Source organism: Hyalella azteca, unplaced genomic scaffold, assembly GCF_000764305.2.
Source record: "Hyalella azteca isolate HAZT.00-mixed unplaced genomic scaffold, Hazt_2.0.2 contig12009, whole genome shotgun sequence".
Classification (NCBI taxonomy): domain Eukaryota; kingdom Metazoa; phylum Arthropoda; class Malacostraca; order Amphipoda; family Hyalellidae; genus Hyalella; species Hyalella azteca.
The window spans coordinates 410,177-427,838 of record NW_025941981.1 but is presented as its reverse complement, the minus strand read 5'-3'; the positions used below and the strand labels follow the sequence as shown (position 1 = coordinate 427,838).

The window sequence follows — 17,662 nt, the reverse complement described above, 5'->3', positions numbered from 1 at the left end:
TTTAATGCTTCAACCTCTTACTTTTAGTCGAGATCCCCATCAGCGTGGGATGCCGCGCTGACAGCGACTGTCCCTCAAACCGGGCGTGCGTGAACACCCAGTGCGTCGTGCCGTGCAACTGTGGGGAGAACGCCGAATGCACCATCGTCGACCACAGACCGCTCTGTGTCTGCCGTGAAGGCTTCCAGGGCGACCCCATTACTGGATGCTACAAAGGTAATGTTCCTGCATTTGATAATGAAACTGAATTCGAACAGCTGAAAATGTAATAGTTGATGATATAATTTAACGATTGAAATTACTAACACGGCTAAAAATCTCTGTGCAGTTGGATGCACTGCTAATGAACAGTGTCCTCTAGACAAGATGTGCTACAATGGCGTCTGCGTCAACCCTTGCTACGTGAAGGATCCCTGCGCTATCAATGCAGAATGTTATCCTGAAGTTCATCAAGCCAAATGTAGGTGTCCAGTGGGTATGGTGGGAGATCCATTTGTGCGCTGCGACGTCGCTGGCTGCAAAGAAAACTCGGACTGCCCGACCGACAAGGCGTGCCACAATCGAATGTGTATCGACCCGTGCCCACACACCGATGACTGTGCCCCTAATGCGGAATGTTACGTCTATCAGCACGTTGCCGGCTGTAGGTGCCCATCCAGTCACCCCTTCGGCGACCCGCGTCTCATGTGCGAAGATAGACCAATTATGTCCGACGTGAAGCCTCAATGTGTCGTTGACGGTGACTGTCCGTCTCAGTTTGCATGCATTAACCAGTACTGTCGGAACCCTTGCTTTGAACTAAAACCGTGCGACAAGAGTGCCTTGTGTAAAGTGGTTGACTCACTGCCCGTTCGCACTATGGTGTGTGAGTGTCCCGAAGGTTACCTCATTCAGCTGAATGGTACTTGCAAGCTGATCGACCTGATGCCGCCTCCTGAGTGCAGATCAAGCAGTGATTGTGGGGAACTTGAAGCTTGTGTCAACAAACAATGCAAAGATCCATGCGAATGCGGTCCCAACGCTGACTGCGATATTGTCGATCATCGCGCCATCTGCACCTGTCAAGTGAACTTCTTAGGAACTCCTGATGTTGGCTGCTTCCCTATTGGCTGCAAAGTCGACCCCGAGTGCGCTGATGATCATGCTTGCTATGAAGGAGTTTGCGCTAACCCGTGTCTTGTGAACAATCCATGCGCATCAAATGCTGAATGCTACGCCACAGGACACCGCGCTTACTGTCGCTGCCCCATAGGACTTAAAGGTGACGGATACAACGAGTGTCTGATCATTGGCTGCCGGTCTAATTCTGACTGTCCTCCGAATCATGGATGTGTCAATGAACAGTGTGCGGACCCTTGCCTGAATAACCCATGCGTTCCTACTGCAGAATGCGTATCCCTGGACCACACAGCGAAGTGTAGATGTCCTGCAGGAACTGCCGGAGACCCGAATATCGAGTGTCTGCCGATTCAGCACCCCCTTTGTTCTGTTGACAGCGAGTGCCCTCTTCAGCTGGCTTGTATCAACGAGGAATGCAAAAATCCTTGCCATCATTTCGAACCTTGCCACGATACCGCGAATTGCCGTGTTATCGACACGGAGCCAATGAGAACGATGTCGTGCATGTGCGACGACAGCGAAGTGACGAAAGAAGACGGTGTGTGTGAGCTCGTCCCCGTCATCAGGCCCGTGTGTGAGGCTGACCAGCAGTGTCCTCCCAAGGAAGCCTGCATCAACGGTTTCTGCAAAGATCCCTGTCAATGTGGAGCCAACGCCAATTGCGAAATAATTGAGCACCACCCCGTTTGTACCTGCAAAGAAGGATATGAAGGCGACCCGGAGGTTGGCTGTTATGACATTGGCTGCTTCAGTAACGATGATTGTCCTGGCACACATGCATGCAAGAACGCCAAGTGTGTCCCTGTGTGTGGTCCTAACAACGAACCCTGTGGCCGGGAATCAGAGTGCCAAGGTGTCAACCACGAAGCAATGTGCATCTGTCCTCCAGGCTCTCGAGGAAACCCTAACACTCAATGTATTGCAATTGGCTGCGTGTCAGACGATGCGTGTCCCAACGAACGTAGCTGCATCAACCAGAAGTGCATCAGCCCGTGTGTTTACGACCCGTGTCTGGATCCTGCCGAATGCAAAGTCGAAGGACATGAGGCCGTCTGCCCATGTCCTCCTGGATTCAACAGAACAGTTGACAATGGATGTGAAAAACGTAAGTGTTTTTACTGTCCTGATGACTTCATTTCTAAACAATAAATCCATTCGTTTACTAATATTTTTCGATACAATTAACTGCTTTTGTATTGCTTCAATTTTTAGATTTTTCCAACATGTGTCTTATTTTTTGAGCAGTTATCGTTGGTTGTCGCGTGGATGCCGAATGCCCATCGCAGCTGGCGTGCGTGAACGGCAAATGCATCGACCTCTGCGCGCTGGACCCGTGCGGAAGATTCGCGGAATGTCGCGTGGTGGACACGCTGCCCATCCGCCTCGTGGCCTGCGAGTGCTTGCCCGGATACCAGGGCGATGCGGCGGAAGCTTGCTACCCAGGTATTCTTGCTGCTTGGGTATTCTGATACCTGGGTATTCTTGTTACCTGGGTAATCTTTTTACCCGGGAATCTTTTTACACGGATATTTTTGCTACCCTGGTATTTTTGCTGCCCAGGTATTTAGCCGCCCTGGTATTCTTACCAACCAATGGTTCTTGGTAGGAGCCTAGTTTAATATTAGAATAAAGCTACATCAAGGGCGACAATAAGGAAGAATAGATACATTTGAGTGAGTGGCTTATTGTTGCTTTATAATCAATTTTTTAACGCACAATGTAGCGGTAGTAGGTTGCTTATGACTAACAACAGCTTACCATGCCGTACTAATTGGTTTTTTCGTAACGAGAGGTGCTTGTGGTATCGTTTAACTGTTATCGCTACGTTGGATTGCTTAGTCGAAATTTTGTATCTCAATGTTACCGATTTTGATTCTCATAGAACATTTATTTAAATGTTTTGTTCTTGAGCAAATCGCTATTCCGTGAGCTGTTTACTGTGTGTGTGTTTTTTCTCTTGCAAAATATCGATAACGGACTTAGGCGCGTTCTACTTGATCAAACAGTCCGCTGATATGTAACCAATTGTGCATGAACAGACTGTGTTTTTTGACTTTATTGACATGAAAATAACACTAGACATTTAATTATTTAACAGCATGTTGACGTTTACCACCTACAGATTACCTCCACTTCTGCTTCTGTCGAACTACACTCTGTTGACTGCAGGGATACTGAGTAATACCGTTATTATTGTTATCTGAGTAATACAGTAATTGATGTTACCAGAGTATTACAATCAGTGCTACTACACGTGTACTGCCATCATAGTTGTTACCAGAGTGATATCATTGTTGTTACCAGAGTAATCCCTTCTTTGCTACTACTCGTGTAATTCCATCATTCATGTTACTAGTGAAATTTCATCACTGCACCTAATTGTTGGAAGTAACCAGTCTTACGTTGATGTTGGATTTTGCTATCTTCAAAAAAAATAAATTGTTCAACTTCCTCATCTGCCAAGTGTTGAAATTATTATGTTAGTTTTTTTTTAATTTCGGCACTTGCTTACAAAATATGCACCATACAATAAATGACGAACCTCTTTGCATTCTGAAATATTTGTTGACAGCTTTTGTTACTAATCTACTTCTACTAATTGGCTACAATACTAATGAGTAGTTTTGTATTGCTGGCATATTTTGCATGGTACTGCATTAACCCGCCTCACGTACCTCATTATGAGGAACGTCATGCGTACGTACCTCATTATGAGGAACGTCATGAGTACGTACCTCATTACGAGGAACGTCATGCGTACGTACCTCATTATGAGGAACGTCATGCGTACGTACCTCATTACGAGGAACGTCATGCGTACGTACCTCATTATGAGGAACGTCATGCGTACGTTCCTCATTATGATCACTTCATGCAGTTGCTTCTTACCTGGCATCTAACGTTGATCAAATGTTGTTTCAACGAAATCAGTTCGTAATCAACGTTGTTCAAAGAAATTAACTCAATAAATTTCGTTGAAAACCTTAATTTAATGTTGGTTTATTCCCACATGATGAGCTGCATGGCGACCCCAGACCGTATACCTAACATGATCTCATGTTTTGTTCTTTTGTTTCAGGTTGAAACCAAGGACTTGACATTGGTGCTTACTGCATGAGTCTGCTCTATTTTAACGCCTGCATTTTTTTATCACTTGTTTATTAACAGTCATGATTATTGTGAATTTATTATTTATGCTGTATTGTGACTAATAATGGTAATTAACATTTGTGTTGTGTAGAATGAATAACTGTTTTATTGTGTGTAATGCAAGTAGTTGTTCCAGTTGTGCATGTTATTTCTTAGACTTGATCCTAATGCTGCAGTGTTTCTCGTTGGAAATCATATTTTCGAATCAATTTGTCAAGGTAGCCTGTGAATTATTGCCTGTTAATTAACTTTAACTTTGTAATCTTGCCTGTTTATAAGTGTTTGTTGTAGGCCAGAGCTCCTAAATCATATGCTATATTTTATTTGTTGATATTTGGGTACATTATTGCGTCGAAAATCCATATATTTTTGATAGCTAAATGTATAGCGTGTAAACAAAATTTTTATTTATCCTCTTGGTTCAGAGACAAGAATATTCAAAGTTGAACATAAAACATAGAAATGAACGCATAAACATTGTGATGCTTCTTGAGTCAGCTTTATTTGCCATATTTAACATTGACCATTCACATTGCGAAAGCATTTTTTAGATCTCCTCCTAAGGCAGAGGCAGAGATAATCTAGGCTGAGTACAAATCGTTAAACTGACAATGTTTCGTGCGTGTGTCGCTTACTCACGCCGATATTTATTCTGTCACGTTCTCTTAAACGTCAACAATTCTTTCCCTGATCATGCTGCCCTGGGCCCTGATCATGCCGCTTGTCCCCCACAGTGGCGGTGTGTCCCATAGAGAAAGGCTTCATAATGGACGACGAAGGCAAGTGCTACTGTCCTCATGAGCGCGGCTTCTACGTCGACGACAACGGCAACTGCGCTCTCTGCCGCACCGACCTCGGCTTCATCCTCACCGATGATGGTCTCTGCATCTGCGATCCCTCCAAAGGATACATCGTTACTCCTGCGGGAGTGTGTGATTGTCCCATACCCATGATTAAGGACGAAGCCGGAGTTTGTGTTTGTGAGTATTGGCAGGCTATAAGGTATTGAGAAGTATTGTTCAATTCTCGTGTCAAACTGAGAATATTTATTCCGCAACAGATTTTCCATCTAACATTAACTTGGTGGTTGCTTCAACTTGATGCTTGTATCGTCTGTATAAGGAAACAAATTAGCTTTAATCATCACACACATGTGCATTTAACACGTCTGTCTCCGACTCTCAGTGGGCACCCCACCGCCGCTGCCCCCTGGCTGCGTGCGTAACGAAGACTGCAGCACAGACCGCATGTGCGAGCGAGGGGCGTGCGTCCCACCCTGCGGGTTCGACCCCTGCGCCAAGTACGCCCTCTGCATCGACGCCAACCACACGGCCATCTGCGTCTGCATCGCTGGATACTCCGGCGACCCTTACAAGGAGAACGGATGCAGTGAGACTTTGATGATCATTTCGTTCAGTGATCCATACGTTTAATTATTCATAGATTTATGATCTAGGTACATGTTTTCATCAGAATGAAGCCAGCGATTGCTTTATAGCTTTATGCAGGTAAAGATGCACATTAATTGTTGTCTTCCAAGTTTCTTCAACTATATAGGCTGAAATTTTTCATTTCACTATATTGTTAATATTTCTCAGAACCGACATTTGCTCGCACGGACTTCCCTCGGCCGGACATGGTGGTGAACTGCCTGGCCGACGGCGTGCAGGTCGATATAAACGTGGGAGACCCAGGCTTCAACGGCGTCATGTACGTCAAGGGATACTCCAAGAATGAAGAGTGCCGTAAACTCATCAAACCTGATGTCGATGTCGGCACCATCGACTTCAAAGTTAAATTCAACACGTGTGGACTCATCCATGAAGACGTGAGTGACGCGTTCCCTGTTGACTCAGGATGCCGTATTTTTTATGTTTTATAGTTTTACATGAATAAAATAGTTTTACTGATGTCTTTACTGAAATATTGATACAAAATTTTAATTTTCCCAGGGTCTTGCTCGGTTTATTCTGGTTCTGCAAAAACATCCCAAGTTGGTGACGTACAAAGCACAAGCCTACCACATCAAGTGTACATACAACACTGGCGAGAAGACCATCGCGATCGGCTTCAACGTGTCGATGCTCACCACCGCCGGCACCATTGCGAACACAGGCCCGCCTCCAACATGTCTCATGAAAATTACTGACCAGTACGGCGGTGACATCACGAGAGCAGAAATAGGTGACCTGTTGCGACTCAGAGTAATCGTTGAACCTTCTCACATATATGGAGGTTTCGCTCGCAGCTGCGTTGCTCTGACGTCTGGCGATGGAGAAGACATCGACTACCAAGTAACGGACGAGCGAGGCTGTGCCAGTGATCCTGCAGTCTTCGAGGAGTGGCAGCTGGACCAAGACAAGGCTTTAGTTGCTAACTTCAACGCCTTCAAGTTCCCGTCATCCAACTCCATCCGCTTCCAGTGCAACGTTCGCGTTTGTTTCGGCAAGTGCCAACCTGTCAACTGCGATGGCTATGATGCGTTCGGAAAGCGAAGGAGGCGTCAAGCTGCAGAAGAAGACGCTGAAATTTTCTTTGAAGACGAGTCTACTTACGATAGCCAGTTGAGGGAAATCAATGTCTACTCACAGTCCATACTCACCATCGAGAGCAGGACGGGTCGACTCACAGCGCCTCAAGGTGAGTCACGACATTTGAACTCTTATGTTTAATTTTAGTTTGTCGAGTTTACCTTTGGAAAATACGGTTATTGAAGCGTCCTTTTCATAACGACTTCTACTTCAGATCGGTTAGAAACCTCTCAGTTTCTGTGCTCATTTATTGTATTTTGCTCTCTCTATATTTTTGCATTTTTCGAAGTAATTGCTGGATAATATGCGCAATAAGATAAATAATTCTTGAAAAATCAGGAGCATGAATCACTTAATAACACTCATGTCTCGGCTGCAGAGGTGCAGACAGGCCCTGACGAGGTGTGCGTGAGCAAGTGGGGCTTCATCATCGCGCTGGTGATCACGGCGCTGTTGGCGTTGGTGGCGGTAGCCGTGGCGGTGTCGTGCTGGCTGATGGCTTACAGAAGCAAGCCGAAACACAGCGGCCCACTCCCCCACCCCGCTGGCTTCCCCAACCCGCTCTTCACTACCCCTCAGCCCCTGGCTGAACCCTCACCTGATTATCTATCCTAAGAAATCTAGTTACCTAGATATAGTCTCTCTATTTGCTTCCGAGAAACGTGACTCCACTCCTGATTTAACGAATAATGAACGTCTCGTTATTGCTCAAGGGATCGAGGAAGCCGTCACGCCCCTTAATCGGGTCCAATTCCTAGTCACCTTACGTGCGGAAGATCAGCAGGGCTCCCGCAGCAACTTGCTCTGATCTTCTTACTAATGATTAGCCTCGACTTCTCGTATCTGTGATCATTACTTAACTTTAGGGCAAAAGTTTCTACGCTCCTAACTTTGCTAGAAAACAATTCTCAACTTATTTACTTCGGACTTCTTGCTACACGAATCAAGGAAGATACGCCATGAAAATCAGAAAGTTCTGCTAGCTTCGATTACTGCCTCAAGAATATGAATGAAGAAATATTCTGTCTCTACGCTGCATAGACCACACGAAGCTTGCAGGCCTCAGGCTCTAGCCGAATGAGAAGCACCGCTGAAGGCGTGATCAGTGCAATCTGCATCAGCGGAATCTGATTGCAATAATTTAAATGCTAATGATATAACTTTAAGAACCTGAAATATTTCTGTATAAAGATGCTTGTCCATGTAACCCCTCCTGCGCGAGCGGTCTTCTCTGCTTGGCTACATGAAATGCCGCAGTTGGGGCGATGTAAATAACAAGACGAGATACGCTACTCGTAGGTAAGCTGTAACAGAGGCATTCTATGAATTTAAAGGTGCAGAGTATCTTCGTAGAGCTACACGAAATTTTATGGTGAGCAAGCGACTGCTGTCATTGCCAAACTCTAAGCATTGTCTTGACGAATCACCGGAGTCTCAATTTAATCTAAATGACGTACCATCATCGTCCAGACGGAGCAACCCGGGATCGGCTTGACGAGTCCAAGAGTGGTCGAGAGACAGCTGCATTGCGCCCCCACACAGCGTGCATCTAGGCACTGCTGTGCAGCTTCTGAATTGTACAATAAAATCTGATAGGATGCTAGTTTTAATTTCATTATGATAGTCATTTAACCGTTATTAACTTATGGCGTTAGGGAATTGTCTGCGTTTTGTTCAGGGGACGGTTTAGACGGAGCGCTAGCACCTGGTGTGGATCATTTCTCGTCAGTGGCTTTATAAAGTAACTCGCACATGAGGCGCTTCAGAACCAACATACTTACGCCTCAATACCGGGTTATGTCGGAGTAACTGCGCATCTGATGCTGTTTACTGCTATAAAGTGTATGCATAAAGAAGTTTTCCAACGGTGCTTGCTTGATGTAAAAGATTGTAGTCTGGACAGATAAAAGTCATGGAGGCTATGGGGAGTTCACAGGTCCTAACATTTGATCCTAAGTTGTTGTCAAACATAGCACAGAGTTGCAGGGAAATTTACAAACTCTTTACCGACAGCAATTTCATTACCGTGGAGTAATTTGCATACTTTTTATACTCGTTGTTTCGATATCGGGTTAGCATCAGACAACGTATAATCCATCCTAATATTCTCTACTCCTCTATTTAAATAAGATGAAATTGTCCAAGAACTCCTCCTATCTACTTGACTTTGGTGGCCGCTGTAGAATTATGAGCGTATAGAAGGCGCATAGAATCACTTAGTTCACCTGTTAACGCTACCTGCACAGCCTCCTTGTTCCAGGGGGAGGAAGGGAGTCACGTAACGATAGTAAATTCATTGGTAGCAACAACATCTTGAAAAAGGAAATGGGTTAGGAACTGCAACGAAGTCTAGAGTAATTAATTCTAAAATTTTGAGCCTCATCGAAGCCAGCAACGACCTAGCGGATTATTTACTCCTTAAGTATAAACGATTGCCGAAAATGAAAGAAATTATTTTGAATAACACACTAACAATAAATGATGTGTTCATCACATTTTCGTATATTAAACCTATAGTAGCTCAATTATATGTGCCTCCAATGTAATCTTATAATCTTAGAGGTGATGAGGCCTGCTGTGGGGCGGCGGGTGGAGCTGTCTAATTGGGCATCCTGCCCTTGCTGAGGATCTCACCCCCTGCCCCTCGGCTGCCCTGCGCCGACGCTGGGTTAGCGATCACAGGCAGTACTATCTAAACACGCTTACTTACACGTAGCTACCAATTTCTCAACTGTGATTGGTGTTACTGTTTTCGATAGTACTTCCCCATGTTAGTTGTGATCAGAGGATTCAACAGCGTTGCTCCTGTTTACGCTTGCTGAAGCCTCTAAATGCAAATATTCTGATTGTCGCAGCAGCGCCGTCGTAAGGGCTGACCAAGTCACCTCGCATGTTCCCTCATGTAGCCGCGGTCAGTTCACTCCTTGTCACTTCTGCTTCTAACTTGTTGAGGCAAGTCTCACTTCTTACGGCGGTCCAACAGATGTCGCTTTTAACAATTTACCTATCAATTTCTTCCTTGTTGCAAAATATTCAGTCCGGTTTGAAGATTTGAACTTAAATCTAAAGAGCTGACATGTTTGACCGCCGTTGAAGAAATTATTAAACCAAAGCTGTTTTTTCTTAGTATATTTTTGTGCTTGTGTTGCGCTTCTTTGCGCTGGACGGGCGTGTACGTAACATTAGTGAAGATGTTTCATAGCTGCTTCGTCGTCGTAGTAAGGGCACGACGGCGAGCTCAAGCCTGTCACATCTTCTGCTCATGTTGCGGTCACGTCTGCTCTCGGACCGCCAGAGACCGAAATGTTGAGTGCGGGACGAAGACTGTCCAGTGCAGAGATTTTCAGCTCCGTTGTGAGAGTTCGCGCTAGGCTAGGCTTGGCTTGGCTCTTTCAACGTCTCGAGGTTCAATCTTGTGCCTTTGCTATCTATTAGTCTGGCTCTACAGCCCCCACGCTGCGCTTGAGAGTTTATGTTTTATCTTAAGAATTGCGCATGCTGCTCAGACAACAGCCACTCTCGTAAGGAGCTACTATACATTTCTGAGACTTGCCTAGGATTTATTATTAAAGGATTTCTTCAATCCGCTATAATGTTAACCCTTTAAACGCTTTCCGTGTTGATACATCACATTTCAGCCTGTGTTACCAAATACAAGAATTTAATAATAAAACTTGATTTTCATTTCCTTATTTTACGACGATTCTAAGTTTCCGTACCATCTGTCTGCAGGACGAAGTGAGAGACATGTGTGAAATTAATTAGTATTGCCTCTATTCGATTGAAAATCCATTATATTTCAACTCTACGTTTATTGCAAAACTATGATAAATTTCATTTATGAATACAATTTTTAATTTTCTCCTCGAATATTTCTTAACCCTTTCCACCCGGCTATATGATGGAAGTTATTTTATGTGTATTTTTTGTGTTAATTATACTCTATGGACCTCTATTATAGTTTCTATGCTACTAAAATATAAAAAAAATCAATTAATATAAAAAATAGTGATCCGGGACTCCAGAGTCCCGTCAGGGCTCCCGGTACATGACATAATCATATAGCCATTACACGCGATCCCTTGTATTATGCTCCAAGATCTGTACAATATGCACTTATTAACAATAATAATGTAAAATAAAACACGTTTTGCAGTAAACATTTTTTACTTACAGAATTAACACAAAAAAAAAACAAATAAAATAATAGCTTTTCAGCATAAAAAGTAGCTGATTTTTTTGCTCTGCTGATACAATTGATACAGTGTAAGAGCTAATCAGATATTTATTATCAGTAAGTATATAGAAAAAAATAATCTGAATGAAATAATAATTTATGACGTAGAATAATAACTTTGGCTTATGTGACAAGGTGAGATAAAATCATAACTGAATACATCATATTTCCTTTATCGCACGCGCATTTGCACGCTTCCCTAGCTACTTGTGAAACTCGCCAAAACAGTTTTTTGACGTTGCAACAAAGATGAACGCTACATTGAGAACATTTGGATAATGGACGTGATTCCACTTTATCCAGGGAACAAACTTCACAACGACCACGAATGTTTGTGAACAGGGGCCAGTGATTTCCAGGGATGCTCAACCGCACGGAGTCCGGTGTCGAGAATTTTCCTTTTTTCCTCTTGGCATGATGGGTGCATGAATGTTCTGTATATGCCAGGCGTTCTCATGCTATTTCTTGTCGATAGTCCAAGAGGGAAATGGCAGATTGACAATGTTCCTTGTGAATGAGGAAGCTGTTCACGATTGTCATATCTAGAAGTCCGAAGAATATGCGATGCCACCATTTCAAGCTCTTCCTATTGATGCCATAGATTTGCCTTAGCATGTCATATGTTTATCAACACTCCCATGTGTTTATTATTATCTTTTGCCACCATTGGACAGGTGACGACCGTTTTTGTGCCAGTTTTGTCCTTCCTTTGCACAGTAGAAGCTTCAACTCCGTGGTAGTTGGAAATGAAATGTACTGGTTTTGTATCCTTCCACTTGTAAACTGTTATTCCTGCAGGAGTACTGCGGTAATCGAAGTTTCCTCGTTTCAATTCTTTATCAGTAGATAACAAGGGAAGTCTTTGCGAGTTGGACGATTGTACCACATGCATTTATGTTCATGGTCTTCAAGGTTTCAAGCAGGGGAATAGATGAAAAAAAGTTATCGAAATAGAGCTTGCGGAAGCGGTTCTTCAATGATGCGGCAAGAGATGTAACAATGTTTCCACCAAGGCCAAGGTTATTATTGACCATTTCATCACCTGGCTGCCGCTTTCCACAATAAATGAAAAACTTGTGTATGTATCCAGAGTTATCAGCGAGACACCATTATATGTATCCTCGCTTTATGGGTTACATTGGGATGTATTGCTTCAGAGAGCTCCTTCTCTTGAATTTGATCATGGACTCCTCCACAGACAATAATTCTAGAGGATTATTTACTGTGGAAAATCGTTCATTTAATTTTTCAAGATACGGTCTCAATTTGAATAACACGTCGTGCTTTTTTTCATTCAGTTTTGCATTGTCGTTTAGATGCAGACATCCTAGAATTTCAACGAAACGGTCACGAGACATTGCTGCTTGAATGATAGGTACACTCATATCTTGAGATGAGGACCAATAATGTCAGAGCTGATTTCTTCTATTGTAGCCCATGCTGCCCATCACAATGTTGATTCCAATGAATACGTTTATTTCATTTTTTGTCACAGAAGCAGGCTTCCCCTTTTGTACACTTTTCAAATTAGTCTGGAAGTGAATCATATCAAGAAGATTCTCATAAAAAAATGCGAAAAACATCGAGGGCGCATGCAAATTCATGACTTAGTTTGGGATGCGCGACAAACTCATGGACAATTGATTTTTCTTCTTTTTTCTCCATTTTCGTGGATGTACACCTATCACTGGAGTCTCAGAAGCTGCATCAGTAGGTATAATCTCGACTTGTACATCCAATTCAATGATAATGGATTCAACTTCGGCTTCCGCATCTAATCTGTACACGATATGAATGGTTTCTGTGGGTCTTGATCATCAGGCTCAATCAGTCAATGTCGGTATCTTCGTGAATGTCAGTATCAATTTCGTCCTACAGATGAAGTATTTCATCGGCTTCCAATGACCGATTGGCCATGTTTCAGGAAGAAGTGCTCAAGTCTGAAAATAAAATAAGTTACAACATAAAAGTGCCGTGGTGTAAAAAAATTAATACGAAATCGATGGGACCAGTAAGAATTGGAATTCTCAGTAGTATTCCTACCTAGTATCACAAACGACACGCGACTCCTACTGGGACTATCAGGTCCCGGTTCTCCTGGCGGGACTTGCAGGTCGTTTTCCTAATTTCTATTTTTTAGACCAAAAACAGTCTTCCAAATACATTTATTTGTTATATTTCGTTAGAATATAAATTTTTACACAAAATAAAACAAAAAGTAACTAAATCCATGTTGAATATAAACAGTTATGATGGAATATTCTGAGAGAAAAAGGAAACTTACTGTCATTCTCAGCCGGCTGATGCAATTGCCTTAGAAATCTCACTGGGTGAGCCGGTTGCCAATTCGTAATTTTCTTGAGGTGTATAAACGAACGTAGGAGTCCCGTTAGGTGCCTGGACCTAAAATTCCTTGTTGTATGTATTTTAGAGCGTGAAACTTGAGGCGGGACTTGTGAGTCCCGTCAGTGGGGAAAGGGTTAAGAAGGATCGTGCAGCATGCACTGCCCTTACGTCATGTTACAATGCAAGTTTTTCTTCAACCCAAACGCGTGGATACTTTGGAAATAGGAATACAAATGATAGAGCAAACGGAAGCTCTTGAATGCTATACGGCTCTTGATAAGCCTGTGTCAAATCAAACTTGAAATTGCTACTCATAATTTGACAGAATTTTCACTCCCAGAACCGTCACCAAAGGAGCCATTACGAGCATCACTTAGTAAGGGCTCGGCTCTACATTAACCAATTCACTGAAATTCTTCTAACCTATCAAAGGCATCACGAACATGGCACGTACTCGTATGGTTTCACAGAGCATGAAATATTGGTTCACATGACATGGCGCTATAATGATGGCATTGTTATTATACCAATGAAGAGCTTGATCACGAAGGGAACAACGAATATTAAATTAAATTTTGGCATCAACCAACATGTCGATAGACAGTTGTACCACTACGTACAAGCTTCAATAGTTGCGTTACAAGGTTCCGATGCCAAAAGCATCTAACGTACAATCACAATGGCAAATAACACTTGAAGTAGTTTTTTCATTCATCCTTAAAATAAATAAAAAAAAAAACAATACAAGATGCTCATGACGAAATGAACCGGCAAAGTGAACAATTGAAGCAGAAACAGAAAATCGGTTCCGAGAAAAAGATGAGATGATTTTAATTTCTAGAAAAAGTTCGTACACATGTCCGATTTTTCAGAATTCCAGGTTTATTTCACATATTTTTCGTACGAGTATAAGAGAGAGTTCCACTGTTCATGACGAACAGCCAATTGTAACATTCTTATTTTACTCATTGTTTCCATTCCTAATAAGAACGAATATCAATTCATATGGACGATTCTAGTTCTGCACAAAGTAAGTGATGCTAGTACAGCAGTGATACAGTAAGTGTTTGGTCAACTCAACATAGATGAGGGAAGCCAGTTTCACGAGGGAAGGGACATTGTAGAACTGAAAGCCGCCACACCGCCTCCTTCTACCAACTTGCCCTCTCCAGGGTGCACTACCAGGGATTGTGTGCCACCAACTCTGATCTTCATGTCCGTTCCCCTAACCAAAGATCGGTCAAAATTCAGACGGTCGTCGGCGCTGCCTGCAGATTGACTTTCTTTATCAGCGTTGAGCTGAAGAAGCAGAGACGCAGAGTTCGACTTATGAGAAGTCCTAATAATTTTAGTGTTCATCCTAGAGGCTGAGAGCTTGAGAGGATCCATTAGGCCAGATCGAGGAGCTGAAGAGTGAGGGTCGTGAGGTAACCTTGGAGGGGCGGGCGCGTGAGGGCAGCGGATGGGCAGCGTTAGGGTAGACGAGCACGACACCATCGCCGCCGACACCGAGTGCACCTGAGACCGCGTCGACGACATGCCTGTCAAACATTCAGACAAATCATCGGGTCATGTTGTCCTAATCTAGACACAATTTCTGTACGAAGCACTGAACACGTTATTTTGCCGAGCTAAAATAGGTTAGAATGACCCACAAGAGCAAACGGTGCATCGGTAGTTATGAGTGATGGGTGAAACAGAGACGAGCCTTGGCATCTCCATTTCACAGCAAAATATAAAAAGATGTTCAATTTTCAACTAAGTATTTTAATAAAGTGTCAATAAATGTGTCATTAATCAGTAAAGGTTGAATTGTATTAAAGTATTAGTAGATGCCATATGAATCATGTAATGATGTATGCTAAAAAATTATCAATAATTTTCTCGTTATTCATTATATGAAGTATTGTAATAAAATATTAATAAATGTCTCAATCAATAAACTAAGACGTCCGGTCGGACGTGGCATTGAACAATTGGATCTTTGTCAAACGTTTGAATCCAGGACGATTACACGTGATGGCACTGCTGTTCTTGCAACAGTATCCGATAACTATTACTATGCTAACTAATTATATTATAGATAGTTATTCAACTCTAATTTCCTGCCAGGTCTATCTAATTCTAATATCTAATCATTCGTTCAATGAAATATCAAGAACTAAGTATACTTTTTAAATTATGTTTCATCGTCATTTGTCTACAATACAAAATCGTTTCAAACAAAAATACTTCCCTTGTGAAATTTTTTACTAAGCAGCCTTATCAAGAATTTATTGGGATAATAATAAAATAGCGCAAATTAATTAATAAATTTAATACTTTTATTTAGTCTTTTGTCGATTCAGGTAAAAAAACTCACTTCTCTTGGTCTTCGGCAAGATGGGCAGCAGCGCTGGCGATGCTGCGACTATGTCAGGAGGGGCAGCGTCCCTGGGCCCCTCACTGCGCCCCAGGGGCGCCTGTCTCCTACCGGGGGGCATGAGGGGTGCGAGGGGTGCTGTGCTGCTGGGGGCACCCGCCAGGTTCCCGCCACCCGCCAGGTTCCCGCCACCCGACAAGGGACTGAAACTTGTCGGGCGGCCACTACAGAGAAAACTTCCTAGGCTGCTGTTCAAACTTGAGCCTGCAACAGGCGTCGGGAAATAAAAAAATAAATATTTTATGGAAAATAAAAACAAAAATTTTCAACATCCATTATACAAATCGTTATATTGTCTTCTTGAAAAATAATATATCTTTCAACAGCAATTACCGACAAGAATAGAGAATAAGCCATCAATATCAATAACAAAATTGTGAAGAAAAACATTATAACATGGAAGTAATTTATCGTACCAGCGGTGGGGATTGGTGTCGCAGCCTCGTCAGTTGGGGAGCGGCCTCCCCTAGCCTGACTGCTCACCCCCCCTCCCCCCCGCGCGGGGGAGCCCGGCACGCTGCTGCTCCCCCCGTCGTCTGGGGGAGACCATGACTCAGCATTTATCATACGCTCCTTTATTCACAAAAAATACAGTGATAATAATGATACTAATGATATTAATGATAAAAGTATCCCCAATAAAAATAATATCATTTATAATAAAAATTATAACAGCAAATGATAACAACGATGTAAATTATACCTCGATGATACATTAATTCTATCAGACTTAATAATTTCATTTAATTTTAATAATAACGCGGGGGTGGGGACGTGAGGTTTGGGGACGTGCAGCTCCTAGGGACTACGTACGTTTGGGGACGTGCAGCTCCTAGGGACTACGTACGTTTGGGGACGTGCAGCTGCTGGGACTACGTACGTTTGGAGACGTGCAGCTGCTGGGGACTACGTACGTTTGGGGACGTGCAGCTGCTGGGACTACGTACGTTTGGAGACGTGCAGCTGCTGGGACTACGTACGTTTGGAGACGTGCAGCTGCTGGGACTACGTACGTTTGGGGACGTGCAGCTGCTGGGGACTACGTACGCTTGGGGACGTACAGCTGCTGGGGACTACGTACGCTTGGGGACGTGCAGCTGCTGGGGACTACGTACGTTTGGGGACGTGCAGCTGCAGGGGACTACGTACGCTTGGGGACGTGCAGCTGCTGGGGACTACGTACGTTTGGGGACGTGCAGCTGCTTCTGGGTGTCGAGGATCTGGCGGAGGTTGACGTCCAGGACGTCCTCGTGGCCACGGGCCACCAACGGGTTCAGGGAGACCGCCCGTCCCCCCAGGGCGCCGCCCCCCTGCGCCCCCTGCTGCTCGGCGCCAACGCCATCATGATTCATCAGTTATTACTTATTTACATTATTTCACCATTAAAATGGTGAACTAACTAGAACTAACTTTTTGATTATTATTTTTATAGAATTCTTAACACTAATGCACGCAGATATAATTTTTAAGAAATCATTTAAATGCATTCACTGTTCATCCAGAAACTTTCAGTTTTCAAGAACTACGCCGATCGGTCAAACGAACCCAATAACCTTGTGATTATATTATATATACTTAATTATTAACTTGCTCAAACTCGGTCCAAATTCACAATAATTCATTCTATATATTAATAACTCAATATATATTATCCTAATATCAACAACAAGCAGATATTTCCCCAATCCTGACCTTGACGTCCGCGACGCCCGTGGGGAAGACGAAGACCCCCACAGGAACCCCCTTGGGGAGCGAGGTGGGGGGCGGGGAGCGTATGAGGTGCTCGTGCACCTCGGAGAGGGACAACCCATCCTGGTCCCCCACCCTGCCCTGGGGGGACACCCACCCCCCCAATAC

The 17,662-nt window shown here is 43.5% G+C and overlaps 2 protein-coding genes across 6 annotated transcripts in view; one reads left to right on the top strand and one right to left on the bottom strand.

Moving 5' to 3' along the window:
- Positions 1 to 10,662, top strand: part of LOC108675679 — an 83,500-nt gene extending 72,838 nt beyond the window's left edge. For all 4 annotated transcript variants that reach the window (XM_047883088.1, XM_047883090.1, XM_047883089.1 and 1 more), the window contains 8 exons: positions 28 to 216; positions 329 to 2,224; positions 2,365 to 2,562; positions 5,004 to 5,249; positions 5,455 to 5,658; positions 5,868 to 6,097; positions 6,222 to 6,909; positions 7,180 to 10,662. In XM_047883088.1, coding sequence (XP_047739044.1) covers positions 28 to 216; positions 329 to 2,224; positions 2,365 to 2,562; positions 5,004 to 5,249; positions 5,455 to 5,658; positions 5,868 to 6,097; positions 6,222 to 6,909; positions 7,180 to 7,415 — 3,887 coding nt within the window. In that variant the 3' untranslated portion in view covers positions 7,416 to 10,662. The remainder of the gene's footprint in view (positions 1 to 27; positions 217 to 328; positions 2,225 to 2,364; positions 2,563 to 5,003; positions 5,250 to 5,454; positions 5,659 to 5,867; positions 6,098 to 6,221; positions 6,910 to 7,179) is intronic.
- A 306-nt stretch (positions 10,663 to 10,968) lies between these two features.
- The window catches only part of LOC108675680, a 21,403-nt gene continuing 14,709 nt past the window's right edge, over positions 10,969 to 17,662 (bottom strand). The window contains exons 5-10 of one of the 2 annotated variants that reach the window (XR_007156992.1): positions 17,498 to 17,635; positions 16,989 to 17,127; positions 16,222 to 16,341; positions 15,746 to 16,009; positions 13,322 to 14,924; positions 10,969 to 12,977 (exon numbers count right to left, since the gene is read on the bottom strand). Coding sequence is in view for 1 of the 2 variants with exons in the window: in XM_018163707.2 (XP_018019196.1) it covers positions 14,485 to 14,924; positions 15,746 to 16,009; positions 16,222 to 16,341; positions 16,989 to 17,127; positions 17,498 to 17,635 (1,101 nt within the window). In the remaining variant the exon portion in view is untranslated. Of the gene's footprint in view, positions 12,978 to 13,206; positions 14,925 to 15,745; positions 16,010 to 16,221; positions 16,342 to 16,988; positions 17,128 to 17,497; positions 17,636 to 17,662 lie in introns of those variants that run through there. The other variant, XM_018163707.2, reaches the window with a different exon arrangement.